The 17,493-nt window shown below is 33.9% G+C and overlaps 1 protein-coding gene and 1 pseudogene across 1 annotated transcript; both read left to right on the top strand.

The window, feature by feature from the left end:
* Nucleotides 1-3,460: 3,460 nt before the first annotated feature.
* LOC145559309 (uncharacterized) lies at nucleotides 3,461-6,940 on the top strand. Its single transcript, XM_081620734.1, has 4 exons — nucleotides 3,461-3,647; nucleotides 3,732-3,785; nucleotides 4,569-4,691; nucleotides 6,638-6,940. The coding sequence occupies exons 1-4, from the start codon at nucleotides 3,597-3,599 to the stop codon at nucleotides 6,764-6,766; spliced, it is 357 nt and encodes a 118-aa protein (XP_081476860.1). The 5' UTR covers nucleotides 3,461-3,596; the 3' UTR covers nucleotides 6,767-6,940.
* A 7,546-nt stretch (nucleotides 6,941-14,486) lies between these two features.
* LOC145558160 (putative membrane protein At1g75140 pseudogene) lies at nucleotides 14,487-16,986 on the top strand (annotated as a pseudogene).
* The last annotated feature ends 507 nt before the right edge of the window (nucleotides 16,987-17,493 follow it).

The raw sequence follows: 17,493 nt of genomic DNA, 5'->3' as shown, positions 1-17,493 counted from the left end.
AAAACTTGAATACTCTCAATAACCAGAAAACACCTTGGACCAGACCGCATACGGGCCAAATCCCACTATAGGGGACCATAGAAAAATATAAATAAATATTATACGTCATTCTTAACTCATGATCATTATCTCATTACCAACATGCCAAGGACTAAGGTATATAACGCTGAGCCTCAAACCAAGAATAAAATAATAATCTTAACCTTTTTGATATCATACATCGATCAAATTAACTTTGACTTGATAATAAATAATAATATCTCAATAACGGCATATGTTCCCAAATTATATAAAAGACATATTCGATTCTCAAAATTTCTCAACTCTTATACAATAATACTAGTACCCAAATCTTATTAATCTCAACCCAAGATAATACTAGTAACCATAAAAAATCAAGAACAATACTCCCTACTTCAACAACATTAATTAGAACCCTAGAATAAAAACACAATCAATCAATATGACAATTAAATCATACTTCCTCCGTTTTCTTTTACTTGCAACACTTCCCTAAAAAGGAAATGCATGTCACAATACTTGCAACACACTATAAAAGGAAAGTTACTTTAGGGAAAAACTATACTATATCCCTTATTTAAAGCACATGGCCCACTAAATAACACTCCTAACAACCACTCATCCTATTTTAAAGTTTATTATATCATATAAACCCCACCTTTCTTAATTACTGCGCTAAAGTGTGTGTTGTATCTAAAAGAAAACGGAGGAAGTATAACACAACACAATGATCACACATATATAATCGATCATACAAATAACAAAACATAAAATTTGCACACACTAGTACGATGTACAATCAATACAAACAATAACATATAATTAATAATACAATCAAATTAATCAAACATCTCCAAATTGATATAGTGTGATTATTTTTCGAGAGTAATAACCCATGGACTCAATTAAGAGTATTCTGATTTCACAAAATCCACAAACAGAATAATATCACTATACAAACTTTAGGTGGCTTATGGAATGCAAAATTCATCACATTGGAAGAAGGTGGGGAAGCAATAAAGGGTTGACTTTGATTTTAGAAAATCCAATTGATGATTTTCTTCATAAACATCAAGAAAGCTCACGATTTTTTATTTTTTTTATGAAAATTGGATTAGCCGCAGAGTATATAACTGGTGTACATGGAGGCAAGGCGGAAAAAAAATTAGAGTATAAATAATATGTAGAGTTTCGTAAACAAAGAGTTCTATCTAAACAAAATAGGGTTTTAAAATTTTCCGAACTCTAAAATGAAAAAAAAAATGAGATTAGGAAAATTATTTAATAAATAAAAATAAACTATTTTTTATAAAATATATTATTTAAAATCATAAAATATTCGGGTATTACACCCCCAACTCAATTAGTTGATTCTTCTCCAATGTCTACCAAATTCTCACATATTTTACTAAGTTGTATTTGAAGACGAACACCCCCCCAAAGTGTAGACGCACAATTTTGCAATCAGGTATGATCAATTCTATGTTAAAATTAGGGTTCTTGGCACAAATTAAATTGGGGAATTGTGGGATTACTGAATTAGGGTTATTCGCACAAATTAAATGGGGTATTTCGTCAATTAGGTTCTCGCTACTAATGAATTAGGGATTCTATGAAATTTCAGAACAAAAGTACAATTGTATATCAAAAGTTTTGAAGAACCCTAATTTCATAAAAAAAAAAAAAACCCAATTTAATTGTGGCAAGAACCCTAATTTCATTAACCCCCAATTAAATTGTGTCAAGAACCTTAAATTTAGAAAATCCCCAATTAATTTGTGTGAGGAACCCTAATTCCTCCAAAAAAACCCCCAAAATTATTTGTCAAGATACAAAAAGAATTGAGCTTACCTAATTGGGACTTAAGTGACTACACTTGGTTGGGTCAAATTCTTCAAATTAAAGCTTGTAAAAATTGGGAGAATTTGAGGTAAATGATTTCAATATTGTAGAAGAGTGTGAGAAGTTGTTTTATACAACAAAATCGAGGGAAAAAAAATGAAAATATGGGTCAAATTAGTCATTAGTAGCCATTATGTGGGCCCCAAGGCCGGAAAAGTGACCAAAAAGAAAGAAATGGTGGTGATTTAAATATTATTTTTTTTAATATAAAGGGTGGTCAAATAAAATACAAAATTTAATAGGTGGTTATTTCAAAAAAGGTGAACTTATAATTTTTCCTTAAAAAAAGAAACTTGTAGGCCCTTAGCCCAGCCACTAGTCCCCTTGCCCCAGCCACCCATTCCCTAGTCCCAGCCCCACTTTTCCTTCCAACCTCCTCATCGGCGTTACCCTCCTTCGTGCTTTCATTGAGGATAATGAACCTTAAATATCTTTCTCTTTTCCACCAATGGCAACGACATCCACCTCCTTCGAACCCACCTTCGTCGTTGTTACTCTCATCGACAAGCTCAATAAGTGTCACACCCCTCTTATCATGGGCGTCGAAGAAGAACACTCTTTCACGCCCGAAATTGGGAAGAGGGAAGGGGAGGGGGCTAGAATCGCAATAGGAATGGGGAGGAGTAGGGACTAGAATTGGGACGGGGGAAGGGGAGAGGGTCAGGATTGGGACGGGGAAGGGGTTTTTTCGAGGGTGGTTTGGTGGTTCAAGGGGAAGGGAGGAGGGTCGACGTTTTAGGGCAGGGGTCGGGTTGGTGGGTATAGGCGGCTGTGGATGGAGGACGGTGGTTGGGTCGGTAGGGTGGTTTTTTTGAGTTGATGAGACAAAGGTCGGATTATTCTTCACAATTTTTTCTATTTTTTTTTATCATATAAAATTAGAAAATTTATTGTTCATTTCTTACCAAAAACAAGCCTGACATACGAAAACTGGTGTACATCAAGAGGTATCTCAGTCATTTGAAGTAGGGGCGAGCATGGTACGGGTAACCGATAATCAATATCACTAAAAGTGATATTCATAATCGAATCGATAAGTTCGGATACCTGGACTTTTGGTACCCGGATTTTTGAATCGGTTATCGAGTACCCAATAAGATATCCAATAATGATAATTAAACTTAATAATGTAGTTAATATGATATTATTTAACACTGGTTAACAATGATACCACATGATTTTGACCAAATTATTAATAATATTACTAATCATTGGTATTATAAAGTGATTATGAAGTAAATTAATATTTTAGATCTTGGAAAAATAAATTTAAGTTGGAAAAAAAAACAAAAAATTGCTTATCGGATAGAATTCTATAACCATTAATTTTAAAATTATACCAAATAACCATATCCGATAACAAATTATGGGAAATGGTACCCGAACCGTTATGGTTATCGGATTGGGTACCCTAATTTTTGGAACGGTTATGGATCAGATTTTTGGTTTTACGGGTAAATTTGGGGATAATTTTGTAATTATCAAATTGTTTTCCTCATTAAAGTTGCAAAATACGGAGTATAAGGTTATTAATGCCTTGATGGGGCAAGCTCAAAAAAAATTAGGAGTAAATTGGTTAATTGAAATTGAAAAACTGGAAAATTGGATATAAAGGCCGACGGTCAATTAATTTTCGAAAGCCACGACAGCGATTGAGGGTTGGATCGAAGAGAATGGAGGAATCTTCAACATCTGCTCTTAATTCCTCTAACATCGGATTTCAGGTGCCCTTCTTCCTCTCTAATGGGTTTTTTTTTTTTTGGGTTGATTTTTAATCCCTAACACTTCTATTTGTAAATTACTCTCAGTTGTTGAAGAAACATGGTTGGAAGGAAGGAACTGGTCTTGGTGCTTCTCAACAGGTTCTTGTTTTTCTCTCAATTTATATCAAGTATGAATTTCGAGTATTAAAGAAAATTACTTTTATATATGCACAAAACCTTAACTTTACTGTTTAGATTGCCAAGTTGCTTTGGAATTATATTGGCATGTTGTTTTAATAATATTGGGATTAATTTTATCACTAGGCATTCATCGGATGCATTCATTGTCTGTTGCTAATTTTCAACTTGTTTCTTTTCCTCGACTTGGTTCATTTCCATTGTCTGTTGATTTTTCTTTGTTATCTGCTTGCTTCTTAACCACTACTATGAGTTATCATGTTGAATATTTTCCTTCTTCTTTTTCTTTCCTATCTGAATGTTCATACCCAAACATTAGTCACTTAGTTGTGGTGGAGCCAAGTTTTATCTGAGGAATGGATCACCAGATATTTAAAATATTTGTTGAATTCATGGATTATTTTGCTTTATAAACTTTTGAAGCCTTTTGTGTTTTTCCTTCTGAATTAACTCCTGTATGAATATGTTATTGAACATGATTTTGTATCATACGAGTGTATGGTTGCATTTTGGGTGCCATATTGTACTGCCCCATCCAGGACTTTAGCTTACTTTTTCTCGTGTAAGTCATAAAGAAATATGGTAAAAGTTTACAACTGGCATCTCTTGTTAAATTTACGGGAAGAGGCTTATTTATATTGGTTTGACTTGTAAATATTTGTTTCATGTTGTGCATGTATCTGCTTGTAGGTTTGAAAATCAAAATATAATGTTGTCTTAATTGGTGATCCATGGTGTTAACAGGGGAGGTTGGAGCCTGTGAAAACATATGTTAAAAAGAACAAAAGAGGTTTAGGGGCTGAAAAGTGGAAAAAGAAGACCTTGCAATCATCCACAACAATCACCTCCAGAGAGAAGGAAAAAACTGTAAGTTTCACTTGTTACTTTCAACTAAATTTTTAGTTTAAAAAACTTTTATTTTTCGAATATGTAGAATCCAGGATGCAATCATGTCATTTTCAAAATCATAAGTGAAGAGGATATAGTTTCCTTTAGGAGATTATTGCTTAGTTTTCTTTATATATACAAACTTACAAAGTATAAGTAAGAGTGAATGTGGTTTCCTTTATGTGTTTTACTTTATTTTTACTTTTTTTTTTAAAAAAAAAAAATTTCTTGTAGTGTATTACCCTTTTATAGCTTGATGATTTCTCATTAGCTATTCTTTTGGGGCTCTCAGTGAAGTTATTGCTTTTTAAGAAAACCAATTATTATCTTTACAATTGCATCACTGCTTTTGGATTGAAATTAAAAAATAAAGAGGATTTTGTTGGTTTTTCCCTCTAGCAGATGATTTGATGCATGAACTTTGTTACTATTTAGTTATAACAAGCTCAAGTATATTGTATATGTGAAGTTGTGCTCTTTTACTCAAGCTCCACCTGCAATTTTCTTGCAATAATATTTACCTGCATTTCTACAACCTTTCTTTGCCACCAAGGTTGTTATTTATTCCAAATCTAATGATTATGTGAACATATGAGGTCCTGAGTAGTGGTCAGTATCTGTGTTGCTTGTACTGGACATTGGACAAGGATTGGTTGTGGAGGTGCATTTTGTATTATCATTGCATATTCTGGTGTGTATACTTCTGAGTCAGATATGGATTGCCTCGAGTTGTATTACATGGTTCTATTATTTTATGTCAGATTGAATCATTCAGAATTTAACATTGCGTGGTGTAGTAAACTTTGCAACCCTCATTATCAAATCATATACTCCCTCCGTATTTTATTACTTGCTCCACTTTCCTTTTGTGGCTATAGTTTACTACTCGCTCCATTTCCTTTTTTTTTGACACTTGTAACAATATTTTACTATTTTCATCCCCATTAGTGGTCCTCTCATATCATTAATTAATACTTCCTCCATTTCACCTTGTTAGTCTCCTTTGGAATCAATCACTTAAATTATGAAAAAGAGGAATCCTAATAATTTGGAATTTGTTTACAGCTTGTGATCAATGTTTTGTCTTTTCCTGTTTTATTTGTTTTATTTATGGGAATTGGTGTAATTAAATCGCCTATAATAAATCTTGATTGGAAGAATTTGCCATGTCAGCAATCCACTAGTACATATATTAACCAAATAGAATTAATTGACTCTTTTAAACACCCAATTAGATTAATTATTCATAGATTATTAAAATTATTTACTCTTTAATAATGTTAGGAATATATTATATATATTTCAAATGCCTAAATAATATATGGAACTAACAAAGTAAAATGGAGGGAGTAGTTTTCAGATTCACTATCCTCCCTACTTATACTCTACTTTTGTTTTTTCAGATTTATTTATTCTTCAACCAACCCCGCTTTCATCATAAAATGATACTTTCTAATTTCTTCTATTCTTCCTAAAATTCCATGTCTCGAGAAATGGAGCGAGTAATAAAATATGGAGGAAGTATTTGTTAAGTAGCTGAATAAGCTATGCCCTCTTTGAAGTTGCACAGACTCCATGACATTTCTACTTTTGCGTTGCCTGTTTTTTAATAGGAGACGATCCTTGTTTTTCAGAGTGGGAAGTTTCTATTGAGTATTTGCATTGGGTTTTGCTCATTTTCGTTTAATTATGCTGTTTGGAAATGCATGTAATCTGTGAAATACATTACTATGAAAATGTTGCCTTGAGTGGTGGGACGCATAAGGGGTGGTGGAGGACTGGTGGTGGTGCTGTGTAACTACTGAGTCTCGCTTAATATTGATAAACTAATACTTTGTAGTTTAATTATTGTTTGTGGGCCTTAGTCATTACTCCTCAGATCATTGAGTCCTCTCTCTTGCTAATTTTGTTGCTATTTGTGACAGGAGAAAATGTCAAAAAAGGAGAAAGCACTCTCTAAAAGGGTGAGGAAAATGCTGGATGAAGAAAAGCGTCGGCAAGAAAATGAAGTTCGTCAAGCATTCTTCAGAGAGTTTTGGCCAGAGAATGTCTGACATTGGGTCACTAGGAAAACTAATTGCATGCCCTTATTTGTTTACGATACCGTGTACAGATCTTTCTCCCACTATTTTTTTGTTGTCATGTATAGCCGACTTTATTCTGTTGTATGGATACTCAACCTGAAGTTTTGGAAGCCAAATCGGAGAACCAAAACCATACTTACATTATGTTCAAGAATTGAAAGTGTTACAAAACATAATTTATTATACAAATTTTTGTATGTGGTTGGCCACATGGTGTGGCATGGGCTACTTATAGGGTGTTACTTGTATTCTGGTGTTACTTGTAGGGTGTTACCGGTTTTGGTCAGGGTGTTACTGGTATAGTGTATTTTGAGGTTACTTGTATGGTCGTACTGGTTTTGGTCAGGTGTTACTGGTTTGGTACGTGGCTCTGATCAGGGGTTACTTGTAGGGGTTACTCAGAAGTAACCCCTACAAGTAACCCCAAAATACAAGTAACACCTACAAATAACCTTTGACAAAACCAGTAACACCATACAAGTAACCCCTGCCGCACCATGTGGCCTGCCACACTGAATAACCTCTGCTATTAAACCAGTTGCGCTCTTTAAACAAGACAAAGTGGCCCATGATCATCGGCACTTGAGCTGGCTTGTCAGTCTCAATGTCGAAAGGTATTTGAATGAGTGTGCTCACTAATAACTGAAGGCACATTTATGATGTGCACCTGCAACCCATTTTTTACATTATGATGCCTTTGAAGATGGAAAGGTTAAGGGCAAGGAGGTAGTAGCGATGATATATGGATCATTATTTGACATTTTATATTGTGTTTTTGTCTTCCTGTTATTCTTTCAATTTAAACTTTTGTCAAAGAAAACCATAGAGGGTTCTTACGTTGTTTTCTTGAAAATGTGATCATTCTATTGAAAATATGAAAGTGTTATGAATTAGAATGTTCTACGTTTTTATTCAAAAAAAAAAAAAAAGAAAGAAAGAAAGAAAGAAAGAATATTCTATGTGTAACAGTAACCTCATCGTGTAAACTGTCAAGTAGAATTTTTAGCTGTATTGCCAAGACACAAGTTTTAGGAGAATTTCAAGACTATTAAGTAATCAGCTAATATTTATGTGTAATACCTGTTCATGTTAGTTTGGAAGTTAGTTTGGGGGTATAGAGTCCAATGAAGCTTCACCATTTTCTATGGAGGGCCTGCAAAGGTAGCTTGGCTGTGATGGATCGATTGCATCTATCGCCACATTGTCCAAAACAAGGTATGTGGTTATGCTCTAGAATCAATTTTGCATTCACTTTTTGAGTGTACATATGCAAAGCAGCAAAGGAGATTTGGTCATACGATCAGTTGGGCTTGTTAAATGGTGCTCATACCTCTTCTTTTGGAGATAGACTGATGTGGTTAGGTAGAAAGTATCTAAGGAAGAACTTCGAACTTCTGCAGCACTTATGTGGGCAGCATGGTCTTGTAGAAAAAAGGTGATATTTGAGCATTGTGTTCCTGGTGCTATACAAATGGCTGCGGGTTTCGTCTGAGTTGTGCAGGATTATTGTGGATACAGTGAGCCTAGCAAGCTGGCAGCCCTCTGATGTTGGCTTTGTAAAGGTTGACACTGATGCACATGTGTGTGAGAGATTTTGTGTGGGGCTGGGTGCAGCAGTAAGGGATCATAGGGGAAATTGGTTGCTTGGGCAGTGAGGAAGAAAGGAGTAAGATGGGGTGCTGATCTAGCTGAAGCAGCAGCCGCAGCTTTTGGTGTGGAGGTTGCTCAGAATCTCGGTTACAGCCATGTTATTCTCGAATCTGATGCTCAGAATATGGTGAATGCAGTCTGAAAGAAATCGTGTGGAGTGAAGTCTCTCCTTTATACCTCTTTCCTTCTTTTTTTTTTTTCCTCAAAAAAATGATACTAGTGTTTGTCTATCTAATTTTGTAGATTTCTCTTGTAATCACATTAGAAGAGTTGGTCATATAATTGCTAGATGGAATATTAATGTTGGTGAAGAGATGATTTGTACTAACTATTTTCCTCAAAGCCTTATTGCTTGAGGGGAAATTGATCATAACAAATGAAATTCTCTGCTTTCTTCCTAAATTTTTTTCTACTTATGTTCTAAAATATTTCCTAAGCTTATGTTATAAATTTGTTCTTATGTTCAAAATTATTTTTTCAGCTTATGTTCTAAATTTTTTCCTATATTCTAAATTATTTTTTCAACTTATGTCATAAATTATTTTTCCTATGTTCTTATATAGATTGATATTTTAAAATTTTTCCTATGTTAAAAAAAATAGAAGATAGCAAAAATTTTGAACATAAGCAAACAAAAATTTAGAACATAAGTTGAAAAAATGATTTATAGCACAGGAAAAAAATTTATAACATAAGCTGAAAAAAAAAAATTAGAACATAAGCTGAAAAAAATAATTAGAACATAGGAACAAATTTAGACCATAATTTTTTTTTAAAAAAAAAAAATGGAACATATGGAGTAAGAAATAATTTGGAACATAAGTAGAAAAAAAAATTTAGAAAATAGAAAAAACTTTAGAGCATAAGCTGAAAAAAATTTAGAACATAAGAAAAAGTTTAGAACATATGGGTTCTTACATAAGATAGAGTTCTTATATAAGGAGGGGTTCTTACCGAAACCCTCCCCTATATGTATGTGTGTGTGCGCGCGCGAGACTACAATACATGTATTGAGATTGGATATAAATTTTGAACATACATATGATAAAAATTGAGAATACATGATTCAAAATTTTAGGATGTATAAGCAAAATTGAAAATGTATGTGTGAGTAATAATTTAGAACATCTGATTTAAGATTATGAGAGTAAAAAATCAAAAAAACTATAATTTAGAACATACTCTTTCTGTTTTTAATTACTTGCTCCTCTCTATGCGCGGAGTTTTAAGAGAAATTGGGGAAGTAAGAAAATATGGAGGTAGTAGCCTAGTAGGGTTGGTGGAAGAATAAAAAATTGTAAAAAGCAAAAGTAATTGAGAGAATTGGAGGAGAGAGAATTGAAATTAATAAAATATGATTTATGTTGGGTCCACTAGTTGAGAGAAATGAATTAATTATTGTAAAAAATTTCCAAATAAGGAAATGGAGCAAGTAATTAAAAACGGCTGGAAATGAAAAGTGGAGCAAGTAATTAATCACGGAGGGAGTAAATTTTGGAACATCTAATTTAAGATTCATCATATGTAAGTAAGAATTTAGAATACCTAATTTAAAATTTAGAACAATAAAATTAAGTACGTGTGAGTAAAAGCTTTGAACATACGAGTAAAGTTGTAGAATATTTGATTTAAATTCTAGAAAATATGATTAAAAATTTTATAACGCACGATCTTAAGCTGATTTAAAATTTAGAACATACAACTAAAAATTTGGAACTTAGAGCATGATCTAACATTAGAAAGTGTTTTCACATAGAAATTATGATTCAAAATTTAGTACATATGAGTAAAATTAAGAAAATGTGCGTAAGTAGTAATTTTAAACATATGATTTAAGTTCTAAGCATGTAAGTAAAATTTAGAAAACTTGTCTGATTTAAGATTGAACATGTTAGTAAAAATTAGAACACATGATTCAAAATTTATAAATATGTTTAAATTTAGAACATAAGAGTTAAATTTATAACATACAATTTAAAATCTAGGACAACTTTTTAAGATTTATAACATGTGTGTAATAATTTTGAACATCTGATTTAACTCATTTTAGATTTAGAATATGTGAATAAAAATTTGGAACACCTGGTGTAAAATTTAGAACATATGAGTTTAAATTTATACTCCCTCCGTTTTTTTTTTTTTTTTTTTTTTTTTAAGTATTTAAAAACGGAGGGAGTAACATGGAGCTCACATAAAGGAGCTGTTTTGTGAGAGACTTGCAGTGATAGGACTTGTAAAATGGATCATTGGTTTGGTTCTAGCCAAATGATTTCGTGTTTGGGTCGTGTTTTTATGGGATGCTTGCGACCTAAGTGTTGGGAAATCCGGACATGACAATCTTCAAACATATTCCCAATACTAGAATACTTTTTTGAAAGACCAATACTATAATACTTGTTGTTCATCTTGAAAAAGTGCATCCATATCCAAATTATAGATTTTCTTGTTTGCTAGATCCCGTTAATATCTCATGCCCATTCGTAAGCATAGCCTAACATTTTGTTATTTATTTATCTATTTTCTGTTGAAGTGGCCTAAGATGATTATGGTGTTGTAATAAAAATTAACGGTAATTTTTAGTTTATAGGTAGTGGTAATGGAAGAATGTAAATGTAATTTGGCAAGCATTATAACACATCTCATAAAAATCCATTTTCACCCAATGACACTCAATGGTAATGGATGGTCATGAAAATTTGTGAAGAAAAGTAATTTGGGGTGAACTATCATTACTTTATCATGTAAACAAACTTCAATTTCCGATATAGATTTTTGTGCAAATTCATATCTATTAGACCCTTTGTTTTAAAAAGCTCGCCTTGCTCTCAGGCTTTGGGAAATGGGCTTTAGCTAGGCGAGGCTCAATCACTTCGTGCGCCTCAAAGCGCCTTTGATAAGGCACGCCTTTGCGCCTCAAGGAAAATAACTAAGATTTAAGTTATAAATAGATGAATGATGGACAACTTATTTTCAAATTCAGACTACCTTAGCTTTTTACATATATCATTATTTAATTTATTATGAATCTTTTTAATTGCTTAGTATCAAGTATAATCAAAGTAAAAAATAATTTGAAATAAATATATAAATACATTCGCCTTGCATACAAAAGGCGCGCACCTTCGCCTTGCGCCTAGGCTACAAGGACTATTTGCGCCTTGCGCCTTTTAAAACTAAGATTAAACCATTACCACTTTCCAAACGGGGTTAGACACATATTTTATAATCATATAGGAGTGTTTAGCATTCAAAAATAAATAAATAAATATAGGACTGTTTAGTACATAAATTTGCAGTACCCGACACAGGTGCCTATAATATATTGAACTATATAGGTAACATTGATTGTGAATTTGTGAGCTTTGTAGGTCACTTTATAAAGCGCTCTGATGTATTTGTGTTTGTCCCTTTTGTGCATGCTAATTTTTAAGTTTAATTGTGTCTTTCAGGTAGATCACTTTTTAGGAATCAAGCGGAAAGCTGAACCTGGATCTAATGGCATGCCAAAGAAGTCTAGAACTTGATTCTTTTGTCCAATGATTGAAAAATTGTAATTTCTACTTTGGAGGTTTTCAAATTGGAAAGGCTTCACTTTAAATCCATCATCATAGGGCTAGTGAAGATTTTTGCTCATGTTTTGACTTGTGTTGTAGTTGTGTACTGTATATAAAAACGATAGCACAATCTAGTTTGGGTGATAATGTTACGATCTAGCTTTGGGTGATAAGGTTTTGGAATTTTGATGTTTAATAGCAAGGTTATTGGTTTTGAAGATGACTTATGCCTTCGATATTTGTCTGATTTTTTATATATGTCTTGTGCAAATCATTTGTAATCAGTTGGCCAAATGATAATTTTGTCAAATATTTGGTATTGCTCTCTTTTTTTTTTTTTTTTTTTTTTTTTTTTTTTTTTTGCTATCTTCATATTATGTTATTAAGGCACGTTAAGATTGGAACTTCTTTGGCTGTATGAACTCCTGAGTTTGTTATGGCGCTTTAGATGTGTTTAATGTGTAGATATGCGATTGAAACCCGAAAGTAGACTTGTTTTTTCTTTCTTTCCTTTACTTCTTGAGGTCAATGGTCAAAATTTTTGGCCAAGTAGTAGCTTAAGACTTGTAAAAGTGTAATAATAACACTGTTCATTACCCTAATTTTTAATTTTTATATATTTGGCTAATTATACGTGTGACCCGCTACCATTGGGTATTCAGTTAGAGTTATATGGGTTCCTCGGTTGGTGCTATATGTGTTACTTATTAATAATGTAAGGGTTACTATGTCAGTGTTGTAAGGGTGAATATGTTATATAAGGGTAACTCTATAAGTATAACAAGGTCATGTTCTTTTCAGCTTATGGGTAGGGAAGATTTCAGTAGAGTAGGGCTAAACAGAGCAGATTTTAGTAGGGTAGAGCACAGTAGAGCAGAATAGCTCAAAAGAACAGGGCCTAAGGGGTTAATGTCAGTACAATAGGGGTTAACTTATTAGTATTATAGGGATTACTCTTTTTTTTTTCTTAACATACGGTCCAGTGGAGAAAAGAAAAATACAACTAAAAAAGCAGTACTCCTTAATAGGAAACAACAAAAACAACAACACTTGGGGGAATAGTCCCAAAAGGCAATTAAGAAAAAGGTTGGCAAAGATAGAAAAATGGGTGTTTATTGACACTTTGGTGGATCCTAAATGGTATGTTCGGCTTGTTTTTCAAGGTTTGAGTGTTGTTTTGACCCGAGAAATTTGGAAAATTGATATACTTGATATATGTTTTGTAACTTGATTATCTTCGTGTGACCTTATTATGTTGAATCGACTACCAAATGTTTTCCCCTAACCCAGTTTTAATGCCTTTTTTTTAGGGAGAACACCACAATGACATCATGCATGAGGGATTGGGCGATTTGGTGGGAAAATTTAATATTTTAAGAAATAGTAAGTGGTAAAATTAAAAAATAAAAATAAAAATAAAATAATTGTTGGTGGTTATTACTAAAATGAGACGTATAGTTGGATCTTTTTAATATCTGAGTAGTTGGTTGCGAACTTGTAATTGTATCATGAGCAACAATCATAACTGCTTAATCGATGGAAATTGTGAATTCATAAACATGATTAGGTTAAATTAGTTCTCATTATTGAGATGGATGAAAACGGTAAACCATCATTCTATTTAATAACTCAAGAAATATCCAATCCCACCTTTCCAACAAAACAATTATAAATTGAACAAAATATTCGTCCACATTCAATATTTGGACGATAGATATTTATCTTGTCTTGAAAATAGTATAGATTGATTATAATAAGAATTTTTTTGACTGAGTGGCATCTAGCTGTTTACTTCCTCAATTTGCAAAAGTAACGGACATTACTCACGTGACCCATCTACTTCCTTCATTCTCGTTCTTCCTCCACTAAAACTAACTTCTCCATCATCCTCCATCTTCTTCTTCATTCTGCAATCTCCACCCCCCTTACAACCAACACCACTATCCCGGCAGCTTCGCCGCCAAATATAATGAAAACCCTATGAAAAAAGGGTGAAATTAAAGGCATGGTGAACCCCTAAGGGTAAAGGTATTATCTTCCTCCATTGAAGCTAATTTCGAGCTTCACTTTTTCCATTGAAGCTTTTCTTTCATTAACGTTGTGCTTCACAAAGTTAACACTGTTAACTTCACATATTGTTGAAATTACAAGACTACCCAGATAATTATAACCTCATTCATGAAGAACTTGTATTTTCTCTATTTGGACAACATTTCATTAGTTGTATTTTTAATTTATGTATAACATTTAAAGTTAGTTTATCATTGTGAAACAAAGACATTGAATAGGAAAAAAAAACAAATTGATCATTTTGAAATATCCAAGTAGAAAAATAAAAAATGTGATAAAAAAAAAAAGGGGGCATAAAGACTTTGGTGAAAAGTATATGATTCACATTGTCCTAAATAACTAAATTGCACCCGAAAATTAAAAATGAAACAGTAGAGTAAAAATGAGTGGGCATAAAATTGTTGTGACAAGAAAATCCTAAAAATTCCGTGTAAGATTAAAGACCTCCTTTGAAACCGCCTTCAGTCAACCGGCAACTCACTCCTTTCTGCCCGTAACTTTGGAAAACACCCGCAATCTTTCTCTCTCTAACTCACTCACTCACTCTTTTTCTCAAATCCCCATCAATTTTATTCATCATTCTGCAAATCCCAGATTTTATTTTCTATCTTTGGTTCGGATGATCAGCTAGCAGCTACAAACTCAAGGAGAAGCTTTTTAATTTCTTCTCAATGTTCAATAATACTTCCATGGAAGGCAAGCTTTATGTCCCTTTTCTTGTTTTTTGCATTTCTTTTTTCATAATCTTTGATGGGTTTTTTGTAAACTGTGATAACCCTTTACCTGATAATCAGCTCCTTCCTAATTGCAATGATAATAATATTGATAAACATAGCAATAACAATGACAATGATAGTGGTGACCCTTTTCTGCACAATCAACACCAATCTCAAATTGATAAGCTTGAACAACTGGTGAAGAATTTGAGTGAGCTAGTTACAAGATTGGAGTCCAAATTTGATGATTCAAAAAGCTATGTTAATAACAAAGACAAGGGTGATAGATCAGCTCATATTGTGGGGAGAGATGTTGGAATTCATGATGAGGGCTCTAAAGGTGAGGTTGGTGGTGGTGGTGGTGCTGCTGCTGCTGCTGCGCCTGGGAATCGATTGAAGGCGGGTTCCATCACAAAGTACAGCCCTTTTTGGTCTGAGAAATTTCAGTTTATGTCGGCTGTGAGTTTGGATTCAGTTGCTACTAGTGTTAATGTTTTACCCTTTCGAGATTACGAGGGTGCTAGTAAGTACATCGCGGTTGGCGATGATAGCGGCCGAGTTTACGTCTTTTTGAGGAATGGGGATGTTTTGGTTGAGTTCAGTACCTTGACTGATTCACCTGTTACTGCTATGCTTTCTTATATGTCAGCTTATATGAACGAGAGCGTGTTGGTTACAGGACATAGTAATGGGGTTATTTTGGCTCATAGGCTTTGGGAGACGTCGCTTGCTGAGGATTTGAGTTCCCTTCACATGGAGAATCATGTGGCATTGGATACGGGGGAAGCTGGGTCGATTGGCGCCCCAGTCTCAATCTTGGAAGTCCATCATGTTGCTAGATCTAGATACATTTTGTCAGTGGAAGGGAAGGGGAAAATCAAGGTTTTTAGAGAGAATGGTACTTTGTATGGGTTGGCTGTGCCAACGAGCCGCCCCCTGGCTTTCCTGAAACAAAGGCTTTTGTTCTTGATGGAGAAGGGTGCCGGATCTTTGGACTTGAGGACTATGAAGATTAGGGAGACTGAATGTGAAGGTCTGAATGATTCCACAGTGTCTAACTATGTGTTTGATGCTACTGAGCGGTCAAAGGCATACGGGTTTACATCATCTGGCGAATTGATTCATCTATTATTATTAGGTGATGTGACGAATTTCAAATGCAGGGTTAGATCCAGGAAAAAGTTTGACATGGATGATCCTCTTGCATTTCAGGCAATCAAGGGATACTTACTAATCATAGGCCAAGAAAAGATCTATGTGTATAATGTTTCAACTCAGCACTATAGGTCTGGTGCTCCTCGTCTTACATTTTCTGCTGGTATAGAGGAGATCAAATCATCATTTTTACCTGGTCAAGCTGTGGATGAGAGCGGGAAGGGAAAAGCAATACCACTAATAGCTAGTGACCGTGAAAAGCTTGTTATTCTTGGTCTTGGAGGAGGATATGTTGGAATGTACCGTTCAAAACTTCCAATTACCAGAGGAGAGTCCAGCGCAGTACTCTGGACAAGTCCTGTATTGTTCTTCATACTCTTCCTCTTTGGAGCATGGCAGTTCTTTGCCAAGAAGAAGGAAGCACTTACATCATGGGGCCCAGATGATCCCTTTAATTCCACCTCGGTCACGAGTGGAGGAGCCTCATTAGGGTCTGGGTCAGGAGAAAGATCTTATACTGATTCGTCATCAAGAAATGCTGATATCATGGATATGAGGAATAATGGTTTACGAGGTCCTTCAAGAAGGTATACTTCTCCATCCCGATATCCTGGTGGAGGCAGCTCTTTTAGGCCAAGTGCTGTGGACACTAGCTCCAGACCGTTATCTGTTGATCCCAATTATAGAGCAACCTCGGAGCTGAAATTCAGAGGTTCTAATCTAGACTCTTCTGCTTTCCCCAAACGTAGAGAGAACATGTATGATGATGGAAATTGACTTGCAAGATAGATCGATCAGGAAGTGTTGTAGCCTGCTAGGTGACAGGTGTTTTCACTGAATTTTGTTTTTGTTCCATGTTCTATCAATATGTGTTCATATGCAGTATTTCTGTTTGAGCCACTACCCTAGTTGTAATTTTGAAATACAATAATGCTAGAACTTATTATAGTTCTATCCATATATTTCCACAGGGGTTATGCTTTTCTTTAGGAGAACGTTATTATAATGCTCAGAAAGCATATTGTCATACACTTTTCTTTGTCAATTGCAGTTTTTTGTATTTGTAAAATTTCTTCTTTTTTCCTACACATGATTTTCAGTGATTGTGAGGAAATTTTGATTTCTGCTAACAAACGAACAATTGTTACCAATTCCTCAAAGTATAGTATTGCTTTAGCTTCCACTTAGAATACACATTCTTGGTACTGGTAGGTATTCCATCAATTCTTAATACTACTCGATATCTCCATTTTTCTGAAAGTGGAAAATTCTGTAGATGCAGTTTTTTTTTGTTGGTTTCCTACATACATGCTGATGGACGAAAAATTCCTACAACTGATTAAGGTAAACTTTTGAGACACTAACATATTGTTAAGAAGCCAATGATAATTAAGTTATAGGGGATTCTGATTTCAATAATACATTGGATACACGGTATTTGAACTTCTTACTACAATTAATTGATAATTTGTTAAAGTCGACAATAATACAAAGATGTACTTCATATAAATCTGGGAAAATAGTAAAAATAAAAAGAAAGAATAGAAAAGAA

This window comes from Chenopodium album, chromosome 9, assembly GCF_948465745.1.
Source record: "Chenopodium album chromosome 9, dcCheAlbu1.1, whole genome shotgun sequence".
NCBI classification, from domain to species: Eukaryota; Viridiplantae; Streptophyta; class Magnoliopsida; order Caryophyllales; family Amaranthaceae; genus Chenopodium; species Chenopodium album.
Note: the sequence above shows the minus strand (reverse complement) of the source record. Positions and strands in the feature narration are given on the sequence as shown.

Bases quoted from the DNA above. Each gene is read 5' to 3' on its own strand.
- LOC145559309 (XM_081620734.1), top strand. From the start codon at position 3,597: ATGGAGGAATCTTCAACATCTGCTCTTAATTCCTCTAACATCGGATTT. The intron at 3,786-4,568 runs GTTCTTGTTTTT...TGGTGTTAACAG, and splicing joins GTCTTGGTGCTTCTCAACAG to GGGAGGTTGGAGCCTGTGAA. The intron at 4,692-6,637 runs GTAAGTTTCACT...TATTTGTGACAG, and splicing joins CCAGAGAGAAGGAAAAAACT to GAGAAAATGTCAAAAAAGGA.